Raw genomic sequence first — 17,126 nt, forward strand, 5'->3', positions numbered from 1 at the left:
TCATTGATCACAAGAGGCACAGGGGAGAGACAATTTGATTTACCCAGAAGCCAGGCTGCAGGGCACTGGACCAGATCTAGTACCAGCTATTCTTCACTCTCTTCCTGTGTCTGGCAGGAAGGAAGAATTGCCTCTGGCAATTAAATGGTTCAGGGCAAACATCTGTGGGATAATATGGTCCTCTATATAGCACTTATGGCTCAGGCATGTGGCTGTGCCCTTTATGGAGTTTGTCTTCATTTCTAGAGGAAAAGTAAAAAAAATATACTGCCAGGATTTTAATTATGACAGGAATCTATAACCATGGTTTCTGTAACCATGCACACAGCCAAACCCCTTTGAAAACTTTGGTAGTTTCTTGATCTGAATCAGCTAAGAGGTGGCTAAATAAGCAGGGAATTAATAAAATAAAACCTGATTGAAAGGACAGAAATGAGTCAAATTTCTCCTTTCCTGCTTTGGAACAAGAAACCTTTCCAATTCTTGGAAATTGAGTGTTTGTGGAAGACTGAGGGTTGCAGCAGTAGAATCTTAGGTCAGCGACATCCTCACTGTGTGGGTTTTTTCTCTTGAACATTTCTCCTAATTGCTAATTAGCTTAATAAGGGATGGGTAAGAAATAAGTGATCCTAGTTAGGCTTTCAGGGGAGAAACTAGGCTGGCACAAGCTTTCCAAGGCATTCAAGCCCATTTAAGCTGTGGGAGGTTACCCAGCCCGTGTTAGGAAGGCATGGGTGCTCTGGATGCTGGGAGAAGGTCCATGTCCTGAGGCTGCAAGATGGCCTTATGGGAAAATGCAGGGATTTGTAAATGGTTGAGACATGTGAAGAAATGGCAAAACATGAATGAGAGGTGCAGCATTGAAGGGGCAGGCTGCACCTGAGCTATAGCATAGACAACCTGTGTCATTGGAAATGGAAGAGCTTTTAGAAGAACATTTCCACTAGAAGCAGGGGAAAGCTGACAGAGGATTATCCAGTTCTTGAACTCATGTGATCTGCAAGGTGGACAAGGCTTACGTTCAGTTTGCCTCTGAAAAAAGAACACGAGGGAAATAAACAGCACAATCACAAAACATGAGAAAGACAAAGTAGAATATAGTGGCAAGGATTTGGCAGATGTGGTATTAAGCAACGAAGCAAAGACAAACTTGCAAGTGGTTCTGCACAGTTGCTAGAGACTTCAAAATCAAGCCAGAACTCAAATGCCTGGTCCAAATAACAGCCCTGAGACAGAAAGTGTCTGAGAGACTTGGTGGAAGCTAGAAAACCAATGAGATACAGCAGTTCAGCCTTGCAGGAATGACTGAGTAGGATGTAGAGGTGGAGGAGTGATGCTGTATGTGAAGGATAAAAAATGTTACAGCATAAAAATATTACAGGGAAAGAGAAACACCCTAAAAACCTGTGGGTGGAAATCCCAGTTGCTTCTGATAAAAATGCTGTAGTAAGACTGTACTATCCTTTTTGAGTTCTGTGGGAGTGGTCAGTGAGGCCAGAGGAGCAGTAAATGTGGGATGGTGGCATGAGTGGGAGCCTGCATACTAGCTGGATCGGTGCCTCATCAGGATGAGATGCAGAAGCAGAATTTTTGGTTGCAATAAATCCCTGCTTCTAGGACGAACTGGTTGAGGAATCCACAGAAACAAATTCTAGAGGCACAAGGATTTTGTTTGAGGGATATTGGTGGGAAACTGCTCTGAGGTTGTGATCCTGCAATGTGATCTCTTTTAACACTGAAAGGGGTAAAAGCAGGCCATGTGCATCCAATAAGGGAGCTCAGTTTCAAGGAAGGCAATTAAATAAACTGAGGCAAGCATTAGAAACAGTTACCCCCGGCTGCAGCACTGGCTCCATAGGGGTCTCTGGGACCACAGGCTGATGCCCATCCTGGGCAATACAAGAGGCCCCATTCTGGGGACAAGTTTCTGGCTAGGAAATCCCAGCCCAGTTTGGCAATGAGTAACAAAGCAGAACAATCACGGTCATTCAGCACTGCATAGATGTGCTAGTGTTTCCCTTTGTTTTCTGCAAATCTCAGAGAGACATGGACACATGGCTCATACAGATCCAAGTGCAGCATTCGGAATCAGCCATGGGAACAGTCTAGTCTGTTCAACCATTCGGCTTAGAGCTCTGACTCAAGAAGGACTTGGTTTTGATAGTGTTTTCCTGCTGCTTCGGTTACTGCTGAAAGAGGTTGTTTAATTGGTCCCTCTGCCTGGTTTCTCTGAAAGCCAGTCACTGCAGCTCCAGACTCCAGGCAGATCCCTGCCTGAGGTATGGAGGGATCAGCCCCATACCACCTGCAGCTTAACAAGTTGATGAGAGAGAAAAACTCCACCTCACATTTGCTCTTTATTGTAGGAAGAACATTTAAATAGATTTCCCAGTAGAATGATCAGTTGTAAAACCAAGTCACAGGACCCCAAAATAGGTTTTTCTTCCCTGTCTGCAATTGGTTTTCCTTTTGCTGGCTGCTGATTCTGATTCAGCAGTGTTACCCTGGAAAGATTCTCAAACAACACCTTTTGCATTTCCCATCTCTACAAAACATGACTGCGAAGACAACAGGTTTAGATTAGATATTAGGAAGAAATTCTTTACTGCAAGTGTAGTGAGGCACTGGAATAAGTTGTCCAGGGAAGTTGTGGATGCCCCACCCTTGCAAATTTTCAAGGCCAGGTTGGATGGAGCCCTGAGCAACCTGGTCTAGTGGAAAGTGTCCCTACTTATGGCAGGGGAGTTGGAACTTCGTGATCTTTAAGGCCCTTTCAAACTCAAACCATTCTGTGACTATATATGATGTGCAGCTACTTTTACATGTTGGTCTTGAATGTTATTTAAAACACCCAGGAAATGTTGCATTGCTTCATTATCCTGAAAGTTTTTTCCAGTATCCAACAAATCTGCTGCTAAACTCACTGCAACTTCTTACCTTCAAGGAGAATGGAAGAATGTAGGACATTGCCCTTCATTTCTTTTGCATATTAGAAAATCATAACTGTGTGCTTTCTCTCTTTCTATTGGGGAAAAAAATATCTATTTCCTTATTTCCAGGCTGTACTTCCCATCAAGGTTGTGATTGTCCTGAGCATATTTTTGTTGGTGCAACAGGCTCAAACACTGTTGCCAAGCCTCACTGACTGACAGCTGAATAGCTGAGAGAAGAGCTATCCCAGGTTCACACACAGCCCTGTAACAAAGATAACCCCCGAAATGAGATAGTCCTTTTTGATTTCTCCTGTCTCTGGCATCAACCTTCTTTGTTTCCCACTAGAATCCCCAGCCCTTTCTGTGGGATGGTTGCCCACCTGCTACACCACTACTTGACATCACTGAGTGTTTTGCACCTGTGTTGAATTTATTTCAGTGCTTTGGTTCCTAACTGGTTTTCACAGTTTCTGACCACAATGGAAGTGCTCATGTTCCCTTTCCATGTAGCCCACGGTTTGATAGCTCACATCCTCTGTTCATTTTCTGACCCCTAATTTCAGAGAAGCTGGTGTGGGACAGACTTGTGTAGCTCCACTTGAAAATGTCACCAGTTTGGCCAGAAGCTGGTGATAACCAGTGCTTTTGCTACTTATTTTAAAACCCTTCACATATGAGGGCACTTCATATTTCTGCTGAAAGCATTATCAACCTCATCATATGGCACAACCATGGATTCTCTCTTGGCCACTTAAAGATTTAGATAAAGATTTTAATCAATCTGAGATGGTTTTCCCCTGCCAAGCAGGGCTGCCAGAACCCTCCTGAGTTTCTTGCTGCTTTGTTGTCCCACGGGATCTCTTGAAGGAACCATTCAATCCTTTACTCTAGCACCTTCCTCAGTGTTTCAGGCAGGTGTCTTGGTCTTTTATTCCCTGGACCTTTCTTTCCCCTCTGATTTGGCTTTTCTCTTTCCTTGCTTGTGCTTATGCTTTTTCTGATATGTTACTTGGTATTAGATAATTTACTTTGCATTATGCCTGTTGTTTTTGTTTTGTTTTATTTTTCAATAGGCCATGGGTCAAAAGGGTGACCAAGCTTGCGACTGCAGCAGCTCTGTCCAGAGCACCAGGCAGAAAAGGAACTTCCAGTAACAAGGACAAAGGTGACCAGGAAAAGATCAGAGGGGAACTACAATCTGAACTCATTATTTTTCAGGAAGCCTTTTGCTCAAATCTTAAGGCAGCATGCTACTGTTAACTTTCCTTAATTATTTACTCCTTCCTACCAATTTATCAAGCTTTAACTCATTTTCTGCAGAGATTTTCTGTATTTGCTGCAAAGCGCTGTTATCCTAAAACAACATTTGGAACTAAATATGGAATTTCCGTAACTTGGAATTTTAAGTAGACTTTAAAATATAAATAATCCTTTGTGGTGATGCTGCACACTCAGTAGGCAGGTCTGCAGGCCCTTAGGTGTTTCTACCATAACATGAAGCAGTAGCTTCATAGGTAGCACTTATACAAATTGGACTCCTGAGGAGCTCAGAGATCTGCAGGGTTAGCAGCACCAGTAGTGGTGATAAGGAGCTTGCTGGCAGTGACTGAGAATGACATGAAGAAAGCTCCACTCTTGTTCATCCTTGGAATTCACCCCCCAACTTTGTACACATAGGCAGCAATGAGATTCCCTGCCCCATCTGAAGTTTATACTGATCTACCAAAAATTCATTCATGGGCTTTACATAAGAGGTTTATGTAACATTTACATAACATAATGCACCAAAGGCTTCATCCTATGAATTTTACATAAGTTATGTCAAGTAGACAACCATGTGGTACATTTAATAAGTTTGTATTACAAAGTAATGATTTTAGTAAAATTATATTATTATAGTGCAGAATTCACTAAAGACTAAATAAAATATAGCTTGATATCTGTGGCTGCTCAACACTGAACTGTTTATGGTAGTCTTTAAAAAAAAACCAAAACAGTGACATTTGAGACAACCTAGGGTTCCCTCTGGTCCCCAGAGGTGACAAAAGTGGTTTGCTTGTATCCTATGTCAATCATGCAGAGACCTTGCCATGATGGTAAGCAGAAGAGTGACTGGCAAGACAAAGGGCACAGTGTTAAAATTGCTCTGCTTGCAAAATCTGTCTCCAGTCCAGCTCTCATGCTGCCTGTGTTGACCCTGCCTGGCAGCCCAGGCATCTGCACAGCATTGCCCCTTTCTGCCAGGCAGGGACTGCCAGGCATGTCACTTCTGCATCAGCAATGGTGGCAGCTGGAAGAAAAGTACCCTGACACCTCCAAAATGGTAATTTGAAAAGCTAAATGTGAACATTGCTTTTACCATGTTCACAAGTTTGGGTCATCAGCCAGGCTCAGGCCCAGCTCTTCTGGCCTATCCAGTCTGCAGCACCATTATCCTCTCCCTGTTCTCAAACTGAGTTTTAGACCCATTCCAATAGTACTGAATGGGGTTATTTACTCAAGCTGTAGATTGCTACCCACTGACCCCCTTGAAACTGAAAAAAAAATTTAAATAAACACTGGGATTTAACATTTATCTTTATTTCTATCTTATTCTCATTATTGTTCTCTAATTAATAAATTGGCACTGAGAGACCCATCCACTTTCAAACAGGCCAGAGCTCATTCACTTCTATTAGGAACTGGGATTCCTGGCAGAGGGACAGATGCTGAAATGCTTTTAAATTTGGAAGAAACTCAGCACAAATGTGCCAAAGCTAAAGCAGGAAAGATTGTGATGTTTATTTACCAAAACTACTGCTGTGATACAGCTCCTGACATGGGTACATATGGGGCTGGCTTCTGCTCCAAGGGCTGCTCTCTGATGGAAAGGCATTTTGCCTGCTGTGACACTTGCAGTATTTTCCATACAGATGCCCTGATGAGGCTCCTAGTTGCACCATGGTCATGGACTCAGGAGACCAACCAAAACATGTTTTAGTATTGTCCCCCTCAAGGCTGGCTACAGGAACACTCAGCCACTGCAGAGACCAAAGGCTCACTGAAAGTCTCTTCATTGCTCCTTAGTCAGCAGCACCAAGGGAAGGAAAGCAGGGTATTTATCCCTTGCATTGGCCATGGAGAGGGAAGGAGGTGGATGCAGATGGGAAGAGCACAGCTGATACCCAGGGAGAGCTGTTTGTGTCCATGTCTGGGAGATGCACAAAGAGCTCCGGGGTGCAGCTTTGAACAGGAAGAGTCACCTTCCTCACTCGAAATTTAAACATTGCTGGTCTGTCCCCATCTGCCTTTCAAAAGCCCCAGGCTTGTGTGATCTCATGCCTGGGCGTCTCCTGGAAGGCAGTACTGAGCTCACCCATCAGCGAGTGGGGGCTGAGATTTTCTGGAGTGAGCAAGGTGGCATCAGCAATGCCACCAGCATCGGTCCTGCCAGAAGACCTGAGGAACTGCTCTGGGCACTACAATCACTGCTGGGCCAGTCTGCAGAGGGGAGGCTCAGTGGCAGGGTGGGTTTATGACCTAGAACCCATTTCTCTTAAAGTACTGGGCTCGTCTAATCACGCCATTGACGTAGTTGTAGTCTCTGCTGCATGGGTCTGCCTCGTAGGCCTGGAGGTTGCCCATTTTTGCATGGTAGGTGCAGATTCCCCCTGGAAAGAGTTAAGAAGGAGCTGTTATGGGCTTGTAAGTAAGAAATAGAGATTTAAGAGCAAACATTTGTAGCAAAAAATGCCACACATCTCACCAAACAAGAACTGCTTGACAAAGTGCCAATTGTGCATTGTTGTTGACAGTGACTGATTTTTGAAAATCTTTATTGCTGTTGTGAAGGAGCCCATGACTCTCTCAAAATGGAGGTGTAAATGGAACACTGTTACCAGAAAAGGGTGTAATCAGAGTAAATAAGGACAGTAGCAGAGCAAGGAAGGGAGAATAAGAAATAGCATAGGGTGAACAAACCAGCATGCAGATAGCACAGGTACAAGGAAACCTGGATCACAATCTTCCTGGACACAATTTAACAGTTTGCCGCAATAATTCTGTTGTGTTGTGGTGGCTCAGTTTCTGCATTCTCCAGTGACTTTTATTTAGTTGCTTTCTATCTTATTTATCCACCTAACAGCCATTTCTTATTGCCAGTCTGCTGGTCTGATACTGCTTCTTTTAAGCTAGAAAACTCTGGTTCTGGTTGTTGTTTCAGGGCTTTGGGGGTTTCTTTCATTTGTTTAGCTTTTTTGTGTTTTTTTTTTTTTTTTGTAAGAGAAGCTGTAAAATCAGCCAGACTAATGCTTTTTTTCCCTTAAAAATAACACCAACCAGCACACAGCACCCCACCAGTCAGTCTGTCCCTTCCCAGTACAAAGCCCACTCCGTACCTCTCAGCTGCCGGTCCCAGGTCCAGGTAGGATGTCTTGCCCGTACTTCATTAATGGAAAGAACCAGCATATTTGAGCACTGATTTATGTGTTCTTCACTATCCCATGCCGCATAAGGTTGCAGTTGCTGCCTGCTGATCTAGGAAAGAGAAGCAAGAAAATGGGTTTGCCTCTGAGTGCCATCCCCTCTTCATTGTACTCCCAGGCTTTGACTCATTGAAGTGACCTTATTCAGGACAACATCTAAGCACAGCCTTTGATTTAGGCAGGTTGCTCTTTCCAACACAGAACGGTAATTTGCTAAGATAAAGGCCTGGGGTATGCCCTACATTACTGTGCTGTTGCTCACTCTTTTCACCCTGGAGTACCTGCATCAGGCCGTACTTCTGCCGTCCCCGGTCCCAGCCGTTGTCCAGGAGCAGGCCAACACGGCTCTCCTGAGACATGATGGCACCGATGAGCGCTGGGTCCAAGCACAGGTTTCTGGCTACTCTCTTAATTGGGATCTCATATCTCCTCAGGCGTACGAGGTCTGCCTCAGCAGTCCTCCGTATCATGGCATTTCCTGCAGCATGGGAAAAGGCAGACTTACACACACCCCTCTCCAAAACCCTGGCTTCCCCCTTGAGCAGGTGTGTCAAAGGAGTAACCCAAGTTTTTAAGAAATCACATCCACATCAAGTGGAGGAGTGGGATTTGAGGTACAAGCATGGTTCTATTGGCTATGACCATGGCCAAGGAGCTGCTGTTCCACTACCTAAGGATGAACAGGGGAACAGGGAGGCTTCCTAGGAGGTGGAATGCATTGTCCTCTTCTTCTGGTACACCTCTGGAGTCAGGAAAGTGAAGTTTCAAAATGGATTTGAAAAAAATGAGGGGCATGTTACCATAACTGGCCCTACTGCAGTAACAGCTGTGTTCTATTTCTGGAGAGTGAGAATTTTAATTTTTTCAATTTTCCCAAATTTTAAAGCAAATTTGGAACAGCTTGGAAACAAGCAAACAGGTTCAGATCTGTTCTTTAATACCTGCAGTTAGGTGTCTGCCCTGGAAGAGCCTACATGTGAGGAACATGGCAAAATCCCTGGAGATATCTGCAGTGTAAATGTGACATAATCAGCTGTGTGTTGACACCAGGCAGTATCACCAGGCAAGAAAGAGAGAAATGTGAAAGGAGTTACCAAAAATTAGTCAACCAGAGGTAGGATGGCTGCACACCTGGGACTTTACTCCTGTAAAGGATGTCTCTGGCAGGTCAGCACTGGCCAACTCAGCCAACATGCCAGCATTCAGGACCTGGCTCTGTGTATCTTACCTTTGGAGCAGACAAGCCCTGGGGCTTTGTGAGGACGCTGATGATAAAGTCCTGGCTCATGAAGAAGCTGTTTTAACTGAAAAGGGGTGATACTATTTCTCTTTGTTATCACAGAATCACGGAATCACTAGGTTGGAAGAGACCTTCAAGATCATTGAGTCCAACCCATGGCCTAACACCTCATCTAGACTATGGCACCAAATGCCTCATCCAGTCTTTTTTTAAACACATCCAGGGATGGTGACTCTACCACCTCCCCAGGCAGACCATTCTAGTGCTTTATCACCCTTTCTGTAAAAAACTTTTTCCTAATATCTAGCCTAATTTTCCCTTGACCAGCTTGAGGCTGTGTCCTCTTGTTCTGTCAGTTGCTGCCTGGTGAAAGAGACCAACCCCCACCAGACTACAACCACCTTTCAGGAAGTTGTAGAGAGTGATAAGGTCGCCCCTGAGTCTCCTTTTCTCCAGGCCAAACAACCCCAGATCACAGCTTTGAGGTCAAAGATCCCGACCACAAGGCAGTTCTGGAGGCTTCATCTGCTATTTTGGGAGAGGAAGTGTTGCTTTCTCCCTTTTGCTGATAGAATAGCTGCACCACATTTAATTTGGCAATAACAGAAGGTAAGGCATCTCTCTGCCAGGTACAAACAAGTTGACAAATCAAGAATTGAATGATACATACCACAGTCAGGGGCTCTTGCAGGTGTACAGGAGATAGTGGGGGCTTGGAGAGCGCTTATATCACCATAGCAACTGTAACTCATGGATGGAGCTGAAATATTAAACAGAGGTGTTTGAACACATAAGATCTCAGAGCAGTATTGTTCAAGTCCTGCAAGCATACACAAGTCAAGCATGAGAGTCCAGACCTGCAGCCCACATCCCCTTGTGTTGGCCCTGCTTGTACGGTTTCCACTGCCCTCCATCAGTAATGTTACCAAGGAAAGGTAGAGAACAGAAATTTGTTCTTTTCTAGTTGGATATTGAAGCAAATGTATCTAATGACCATTTAGATGAATATGCACCTGCCCTGTTAGGTCTTTAAAGGTTGGTGTGGGAGACGAGAACCAGAACTTCTGCATTTATTTCAGAGGGCTGTTCCCATTCAATGCCCCCCAGTGTTTGGAGCCACTCAGATGATGGCTGGTGATAGCTGAGCACCCTGGCTGGGATTGTCTCCTGTGTCCCTTGATAACTTGGTGAGGAATTAATTCAGGAGAATGCCTGCCTCAGTCTGGGAAAATTACTGTGTCCTCAGTAACTGAGGAACAAACAGATTGCCACTTTTGTGAGACCATTCCTGAGAAGGCAGGAATATTGGATAAGATTAGCTGGGAAAAACAAGAGGAGACATGTCTGTGACTCCCTTAGTTTCAGTCCCATCCTCCAGATGAGCTGGTTTAAAAGACATGTGGGCAGCAGGCAGCCTCATGCAGCAGCTGAGGGCCTTCAGCCACACAGGATTTTACAGAGCCATGCAGGAAGGGAGCCTCAGGCTTGTCTGCACCCTTCCTCTCCAAAGCCCTTCTGCAAACAATCCCCAGTGTGCTTTTCACAGCAACCCAAACCTGTCTCACCAATAAAGGCTGAAAGACCCAGCAACAGCAGTGTGGGGATCATGGTGATGGCTCTCAGCTGTCCCAGGAGACCTGGAAACACAGTGGTTTGCAAAACATGTAGAAATTACTGCTGATTTTCAACAGCACTCTAGCAAAGTTAGCATACCAAAAGCTTCCACCCCGAGGCACTAGACAGGGACAGCATTAGCTGAAAAGGGGATGGACAACAGAGGTACAACAAGGGGAGCCTTGGGAAGACTTGGATCAGGGAGGTCCCTGTTGGCAGCCTGGACTAGCAGGGACCTTTTTAGCCCCTGTCAGTTCTCATTGCTTGCTCACATGGCCCCTCCTGAAAGGCCCACAGTGTGTCTTTCTGATCAGCAGGTCCACTAGCTTTGCTTTAATTTTATAGGTGTTTGAAGTCTAATGTGCTATAAAGTGCACACAACCCCTGCCTCTCTGTTCAAAAAGGATGGCTTTTTTCCTTGGCTTTTGGAAAAACTTGCTCTCAAAAATTAAGAACTATGATCCTTAATACTCTGCTAAGAGCATGCAAAGCAACCCCAAGATTTATTTGGTGAAATAATACTACTCTGTGTAATATTGGCAGATAACCAGTTAACTTATAAATGTGTGTGTTGTGCCTATTAATAAAATTCAAAAATGTCATCAAATGATAGCTATCAAATGCAAAAAAAATTGAGTGTATTTGCCTTGCTGATGAAGACATTTAAACTGAACAGCTTTTAGGGCTTACAAATGTGGGGTTTTTTCCCAAGAAGATTGCAAACCCAAAACATGCCATGTGTCTTGTGGCAATTAACACTAATCCTGTTAACACTGGAAAACACATTATCAGTTTTAATAGCATGTGACCATTTCTCTAGCCTGCATTTCTACTGCAAACTAGATTATATAGATGCAGAAACACAAATAATCCATTGATATGATTGGAAAGACTCCCTTGTCCTGACTGAGCTTATTCAGGCCAGCAGTGTCCACAGCCAGATCAGGGTACACTCAATAGCTCTGTTTGAGTTCTAACACTAAGGCTAAGTAGTCACAAGCCCAGATCAATACAGCTTGACCCAACACCTATGAATTTGATGGCAAATCCATCTAGATCTCTATTGAAAGCTACAGGATGTAGCTGTGTCCACATGCAGGAATTTTTTTTCACTCCCATCACAAAAACCTCATAGGCCTTATATAGAAACAGCATAGCAATCACAATATTGGCAAAATGCTAAATCAAAACAAATCAAGGCTTCTGGTTCTAAATAAGTATTCTGAGAGTGAATTCAGACTCACCTGTCTTCAGTTGTCCTTCCTCTGAGGCAGGTCACTTGATGACTGTTATATATATATATATATGTAGGAAAAGGTATCCACCCTATGGGCTTTGGAATGTTAATTCCAACCTAGTGTGATGACTGTTTTAAAGTACAATATAATATATATTAAGAGCTTAGAACTCAAATGATTTCTTTCATCCAAAGATTTGCACAAGTGGTAATTAGTCAGACTCAGTATAACTCTGTGAAAGGAAATAAACACTGGTTTTCCTCCATCAATAAGCACATTGATGCACAGTAAATGACTTGCAGAGATTATTGAAGTGAATCAGTGGCAGAGACCAGGCAGATCCCTGTATAGTCCTCTCCTTGCTTTGCATCTGAACATATTTCTGGAAGGATTGTTTTTGTCTTGTTTCCTCAATGATTTCAGACAGGCAAGCTTTTAATGAAGTATCATACTTCCATATGAATTTTAACAAGGGCAATTAAGAAAAATCATCCCACTGCTTCATTGCTTACAACAACTCTAATTCAGGACGGGCACTTGACTACTCTGAGAGCAGAGGCAAGGTCTGAGTTTAAGATGTGGGGAGGTGGGAGGTTGCAGCAGAAATTAGGAGGAAGAAACTGGTCTCTCAGCAACTGAAGTTAGTGGGGACACACAGAGGGGCTCTGAAAGACTTGCACTTTGCAGTCAAGACACTTTTCACATATCTAAAATATCTGAGTCACTTGGACAAGGAAAGACAGACCGGGATGCCAGGGCCCTTCAATCCTGTTGCACTTGCCATGTTTTTCTCTTCCCTAGACTCTGCCCAGCATGCATGGAGGTTAAGAAGGCCAAGATTTTCTTCTGGTAGCTTTATCTTCATTATTTAATGCATCAAAAATCCATCTATTCCCATTGCTCTTTTGGGACTGGTGTGGCAGGTAGGAAATGCTGTTTTGGTCAGATACTAATTAGTGTGTTCAAAACCAGGCATTGTTACAGAAGACTTAGTATAAGAGTTAAGGTGAGTCTTAAATACAGAACTCCTACTGAAACCTTCCCAAGATTACAACAAAGCTAGGCAATCATTCTTCATGTACAAACCTGATATCTCATTGTGGTATCTCAGACTAGACTATCATGTAATCCTTCTACTGGAGTATAACATTTTGAAGAGCAGAAGGTAAAGTTTGACATAATGTGAGGTGCACATCTCTGTGGTTTTGTCATGGCTGAACACAAAGAAAATAGAAACATCACATGTACAGTGTGCTTTAATCCTTTCAAGGGAAATAGCAACTGATTAATTTCTGGAGGGAAGGAAAACCAGAAGAAATTATCTGGGAGAAGCTCATAGTGCACAGCTTGATGGCAGCAAACCCAGTAGATATATTAATTTATTCTCTACAGACCAAGACAATTTGTATTAGAAAGAGATGTATTCTCTCAAACAGATTATAATAATTCATCATTAACATCCTTTATAAAAACAGCATCATGTTAGTAACAAAAAATTAATGTTTGTTTCTCTGTCACTGAGCCTGTGTTCATGCTGGTAACTTGGGACCTTCTTTGAGAAGTAGCCTATAACTTAGGGAAGATTTATTTCCTAATGTGTTGTCTACTGGTCCTTAAGATAATGTTTTTAATTTAAATACTGTTTGTCTTTGCTACTTATTTTTCTCTTTCATTTGTTACCATATAATCACATATATCTACATTTCACAGTCACATGAATTCTTAATGCCTATTCTGCATTACATTGCTCCTTATGTACTCATTGAATAGTGGATGCTATGTTTTAAATACAAGGGGTTTTTTTATCTGCACTGCTCTAAGCTCTTAGGTCCCTGGGACAGATTCCTTGTAGTCATACAAATTCCGCAGTAAGCCCAAATAAGGGGATACCTTTTCAGCAGTGTTACAGATTTTTTTCTTGCTCAAAACTCCTTTATCCACACAAATTTTTCCAACTGCCTTTTAGAGTAAAAGCCAAAAGCAAACCCCCTCTGTGGAAACATGCTCATATACACTGAATGGAGCAGGGCTCTTAGCCAATGCATTTATCCAAGACACCACCACGTAATGAGAGCTACCCAATGTTAGAAAACACCATCTTCTGCTCAAAGGTGTTTGCAGGGCTGTAAATGCAGAGCACGGAGTGTAGGTGGGACACTTAATGAGAATGGGCTGCATCTGTCGCTGGTAGAGCACTTTTTTTTTTAATTTATTTTAAGAATAGAATTAATTTGGAAAGCTACATCAGGAGTACAGTGTCAATATCTGCTCTCCTTGTGCTGGTCAGCACAGCATGCCACTGGGAGGGGGGGATGGGATGTCAAGGAAAGAGGAGGAGTTCACTTATCAAATAGTATCTGCATCTCCTTAAATTTAAGAAACAGGAAATGTTCCTGGGAATTCATGGCCATCCTAGAATTAAGATGCAGTCAGTGACCACAGACACGCTTTCTCTGTGTTCTTTCAATGACACTGTTGGTTACATTCAGGTAAAGGGAGAACAGAGAGGATAAAAAATGTTACCTGACACAATAGCATTTTCCACTTGTCCTAAACTAGAAGGGACCACTCCTGAGACCTAAAGCACACCAAGGTTCAGTACCAACAGTTCTTTCCTACTCACAGATTTTCACTTTATATGCTTTCCCCCTCATGCCAAAGGGAAGTTTTTTCATTCCGCTTAATGGAGAAGTGATCAAAATGGAGCATCATTTTGAAAAGCACTACACGCTGCACATGTTGTTCTCCTTCAGGTTGCAGGTTTTAGCATTACATGTCACTGGGTGGTGAGAATACCATCTAAAATTACTTGGAATTATACCCACATTAATTATTGTCTCCATTGTGAGTTTCAACTTGTTTCATAACATCAACAGGCAGATGAATTTCTCAGGTTGTTCCTTTTGTCTCAGATGTAATTATAGGTAACGCCAGGTATTCTCAGACTTTGTAACTGCTTTATAGGGAAGCTGCCCATCACTGCTGACGTAGGTTGGATATCTACCACTAACTGACCAGTTAAAGATGCACCTGTAGCATCATCTCAGACAAATCCTCTACCACTGTCCTTCACAGCTTTTAAAGGGACACACCCAGTCTAATAATGAAATTTCCATAGTATTTTCTTTTTTTCATCTAGTATACCTGGAAGTAATCACAGAATCATTTAGGTTGGAAAACACTTCTAAGTTCACCGAGTCCAGCCATTACCTCAGCACTGCCAATTCCACCACTGAACAACGCCCCTACGCACCACATCTACACATCTTCAAAAGTCTTCAAACTTCTAAGGCATGAGGATCTCAGTTTTCACTGTATTCAGAAGTGAACAAGTACTGAGGGTCCCAATCTCTTCCTTTATCTTTTCTGAAGAATGCAAATGAGCATTGAAGTAACATCTCACTCTGCATCTCTCTGGCCTTCACATAAAATATCTAAGGCCAGAAACATTTATGCGGGAGGAAAACAAGTATTTTCCTTCTGTTCTCTAAGATGAAGTTTTTAGTTTTTCTGTAGGAAAGGTGTCCTAGCAAAAAGGTCACTGGATTGGATTCTATGAGAGTCTGTTCACATCCCATCTTAAAGACAGATCTACCACCTGATGCAAGTAATTTGAAGTTTGAGCCAGGTTAGGGTCCTGCACACGGGTTGGGGCATCCCAAGCACAAATATAGGCAGGGGGATGAATGGATTGAGAGCAGCCCTGAGAAGGACTTGGGGGTGTTGTTTGACAAGAAGCTCAACATGACCCAGCCATGTTCACTCCCAGACCAGAAAGGCAGGGCTGCACCAAAGTCAGTTGTGGCCAGCAGGCTGAGGGAGGCCATTCTGCCCCTCCACTACAGGCTCATAACATCCCACCTGGAGTAGCACATCCAGCTCTGGGCCCCCAAAGTAAGAAGGATGTGCAGCTGCTGGAGCAAGTCCAGAGGAGGGTCACCAAGGTGATCAGAGGGCTGGAGCTCCTCCTATGAAGACAAGCTGAGAGAATTAGGATTGTTCTGCCTAGAAAAGGAAATACTCTGGGGATACTTACAGCACATTCCACTACCTAGAGGGCCAAACGAGAGTTTGGAGGCACTTTGTACAAGGGCGTGTAGTGATAGGACAAAGGGGAATGGCTTCAAGCTGACAGAGGGTAGATTTGGATTTGATACAAGGAAGAAAGTCTTTGTGTGAAACACCAAAACAGGTTGCCCAGAGAAGCTGTGGGTGCCCCATCCCTGGAAGTGTTGAAGGCCACACTGGAGAGGGCTTTGAGCTGGTTTCATGGAAGATGTTCCTGCCCATTGGGCTTGGAACTAAGTGATAGTTGAGGTCCCTTCCAACACAAACCATTCTGTGTTTTGAAGATAACTATTAAGGGCATTTCTGTGTGCCTGGAATTAATGATATACAGCGTTGAGGACTGTTAACATTCTAGAAAACAAACAGGAAACAATTTCAGGCTTTTTTCTAGGGCAGTGCACTAACAAAAGAAATAATTAGCACGGAGGAAGTAGATCAGGAAGGTAATTAATGTTGTTCTGTGCATTACAATCACCTGATTTTCATACAATGAAAGCCAATTGTTACTGGAGATTGCATGGTTTGCGAAGAAGGTAAATTAATTTTTAAACTTTATTTTCTTATAAGTCACATGTTGAAGTCCACCAGGTAGATTATGAAGTCCACCTACCTGGACCACCAGGTAGGTTATGCTTGAACATTTTGTGTTCCAAAATGCAAATTATATTATCACAGATTCAACACTAAGCTGACATAGCTATGTGGCTACTAGATCAGTGTTGGCTTAGTTTAGGCAGATCAAGACATGGCTGTAACAATTAATGACAAACCAAAAAGTAGCTTTAGAATATGCACCTTATGGGCTCTCTAAAACTAAGTTTTCTTAACTAATTCCTTTCCATCAACAAGCACCCAATATCTCTGTGTACATGCGCTTAAAATTAATTAACCAAATTTGAACGAGGTATTTTTGGGTGATGCTCTGGGGTCTTATGTACTGCTTTAGCCAGTTTCTACCCAAATTTGCCCTAAACCAGGACGATGTGTTACCTTAAATTGATGAACAAGGTATGAGCATAAGTTGCCTTCTGTAGCATATGATATGTGCTTTTCAGAGGAACAGGGAACAAGGAGCATCTGTCACTGCAATGTCTTGGATCACCACAATCATACTGGACTGGCTGAAAGCTGAAGGCTCCCAAGTATGATCCAATAACAAAAGATCACAGTGGACTTTTTTGCATCAAATGTGGTGGAACCTATTTCTACTTATCCTTTAAATGTGGCTCAGGAGCAACATACCCCTCAGAAGAGTTCTCAAGCAGCCTAACGTAACATCACATACCCTCACCTTCTGATTCGTAGAGGGTTTTCTTCAGTTCCAGAGTGTAATTCTCACTCTCAAACTGTCATATACAGCTATTCTAAAGAGACAGACAGAGCAACCACTAGTGACAGAATTTTCCTTCCAAAAAGTGGGTTATACAGCTATTGTATATTCAATGAGTACAAAAAACATGTTATTTCTGCATCAGCTAGTGCTTGTTTGTGTGTATGTGAGAGATGGAGTGACAGCATCCCTCACACTCAGTTGAAAACACCAGCTTTACTCTAGAGTATGGGGAAGACA

The 17,126-nt window shown here is 43.0% G+C and overlaps 1 protein-coding gene across 1 annotated transcript; it reads right to left on the reverse strand.

Annotated features, from left to right (window-relative positions):
- Positions 1–5,396: 5,396 nt before the first annotated feature.
- Positions 5,397–15,468, reverse strand: LOC134057980 (lysozyme g-like). The gene is made up of 6 exons (XM_062515029.1): positions 15,350–15,468; positions 10,202–10,273; positions 9,307–9,396; positions 7,678–7,874; positions 7,310–7,448; positions 5,397–6,583 (listed from the first exon to the last, which is right to left on the reverse strand). The coding sequence occupies exons 2-6, from the start codon at positions 10,242–10,244 to the stop codon at positions 6,453–6,455; spliced, it is 600 nt and encodes a 199-aa protein (XP_062371013.1). The 5' UTR covers positions 10,245–10,273; positions 15,350–15,468; the 3' UTR covers positions 5,397–6,452.
- Positions 15,469–17,126: the final 1,658 nt, after the last annotated feature.

Source organism: Cinclus cinclus, chromosome 2, assembly GCF_963662255.1.
Source record: "Cinclus cinclus chromosome 2, bCinCin1.1, whole genome shotgun sequence".
Lineage (NCBI taxonomy): Eukaryota > Metazoa > Chordata > Aves > Passeriformes > Cinclidae > Cinclus > Cinclus cinclus.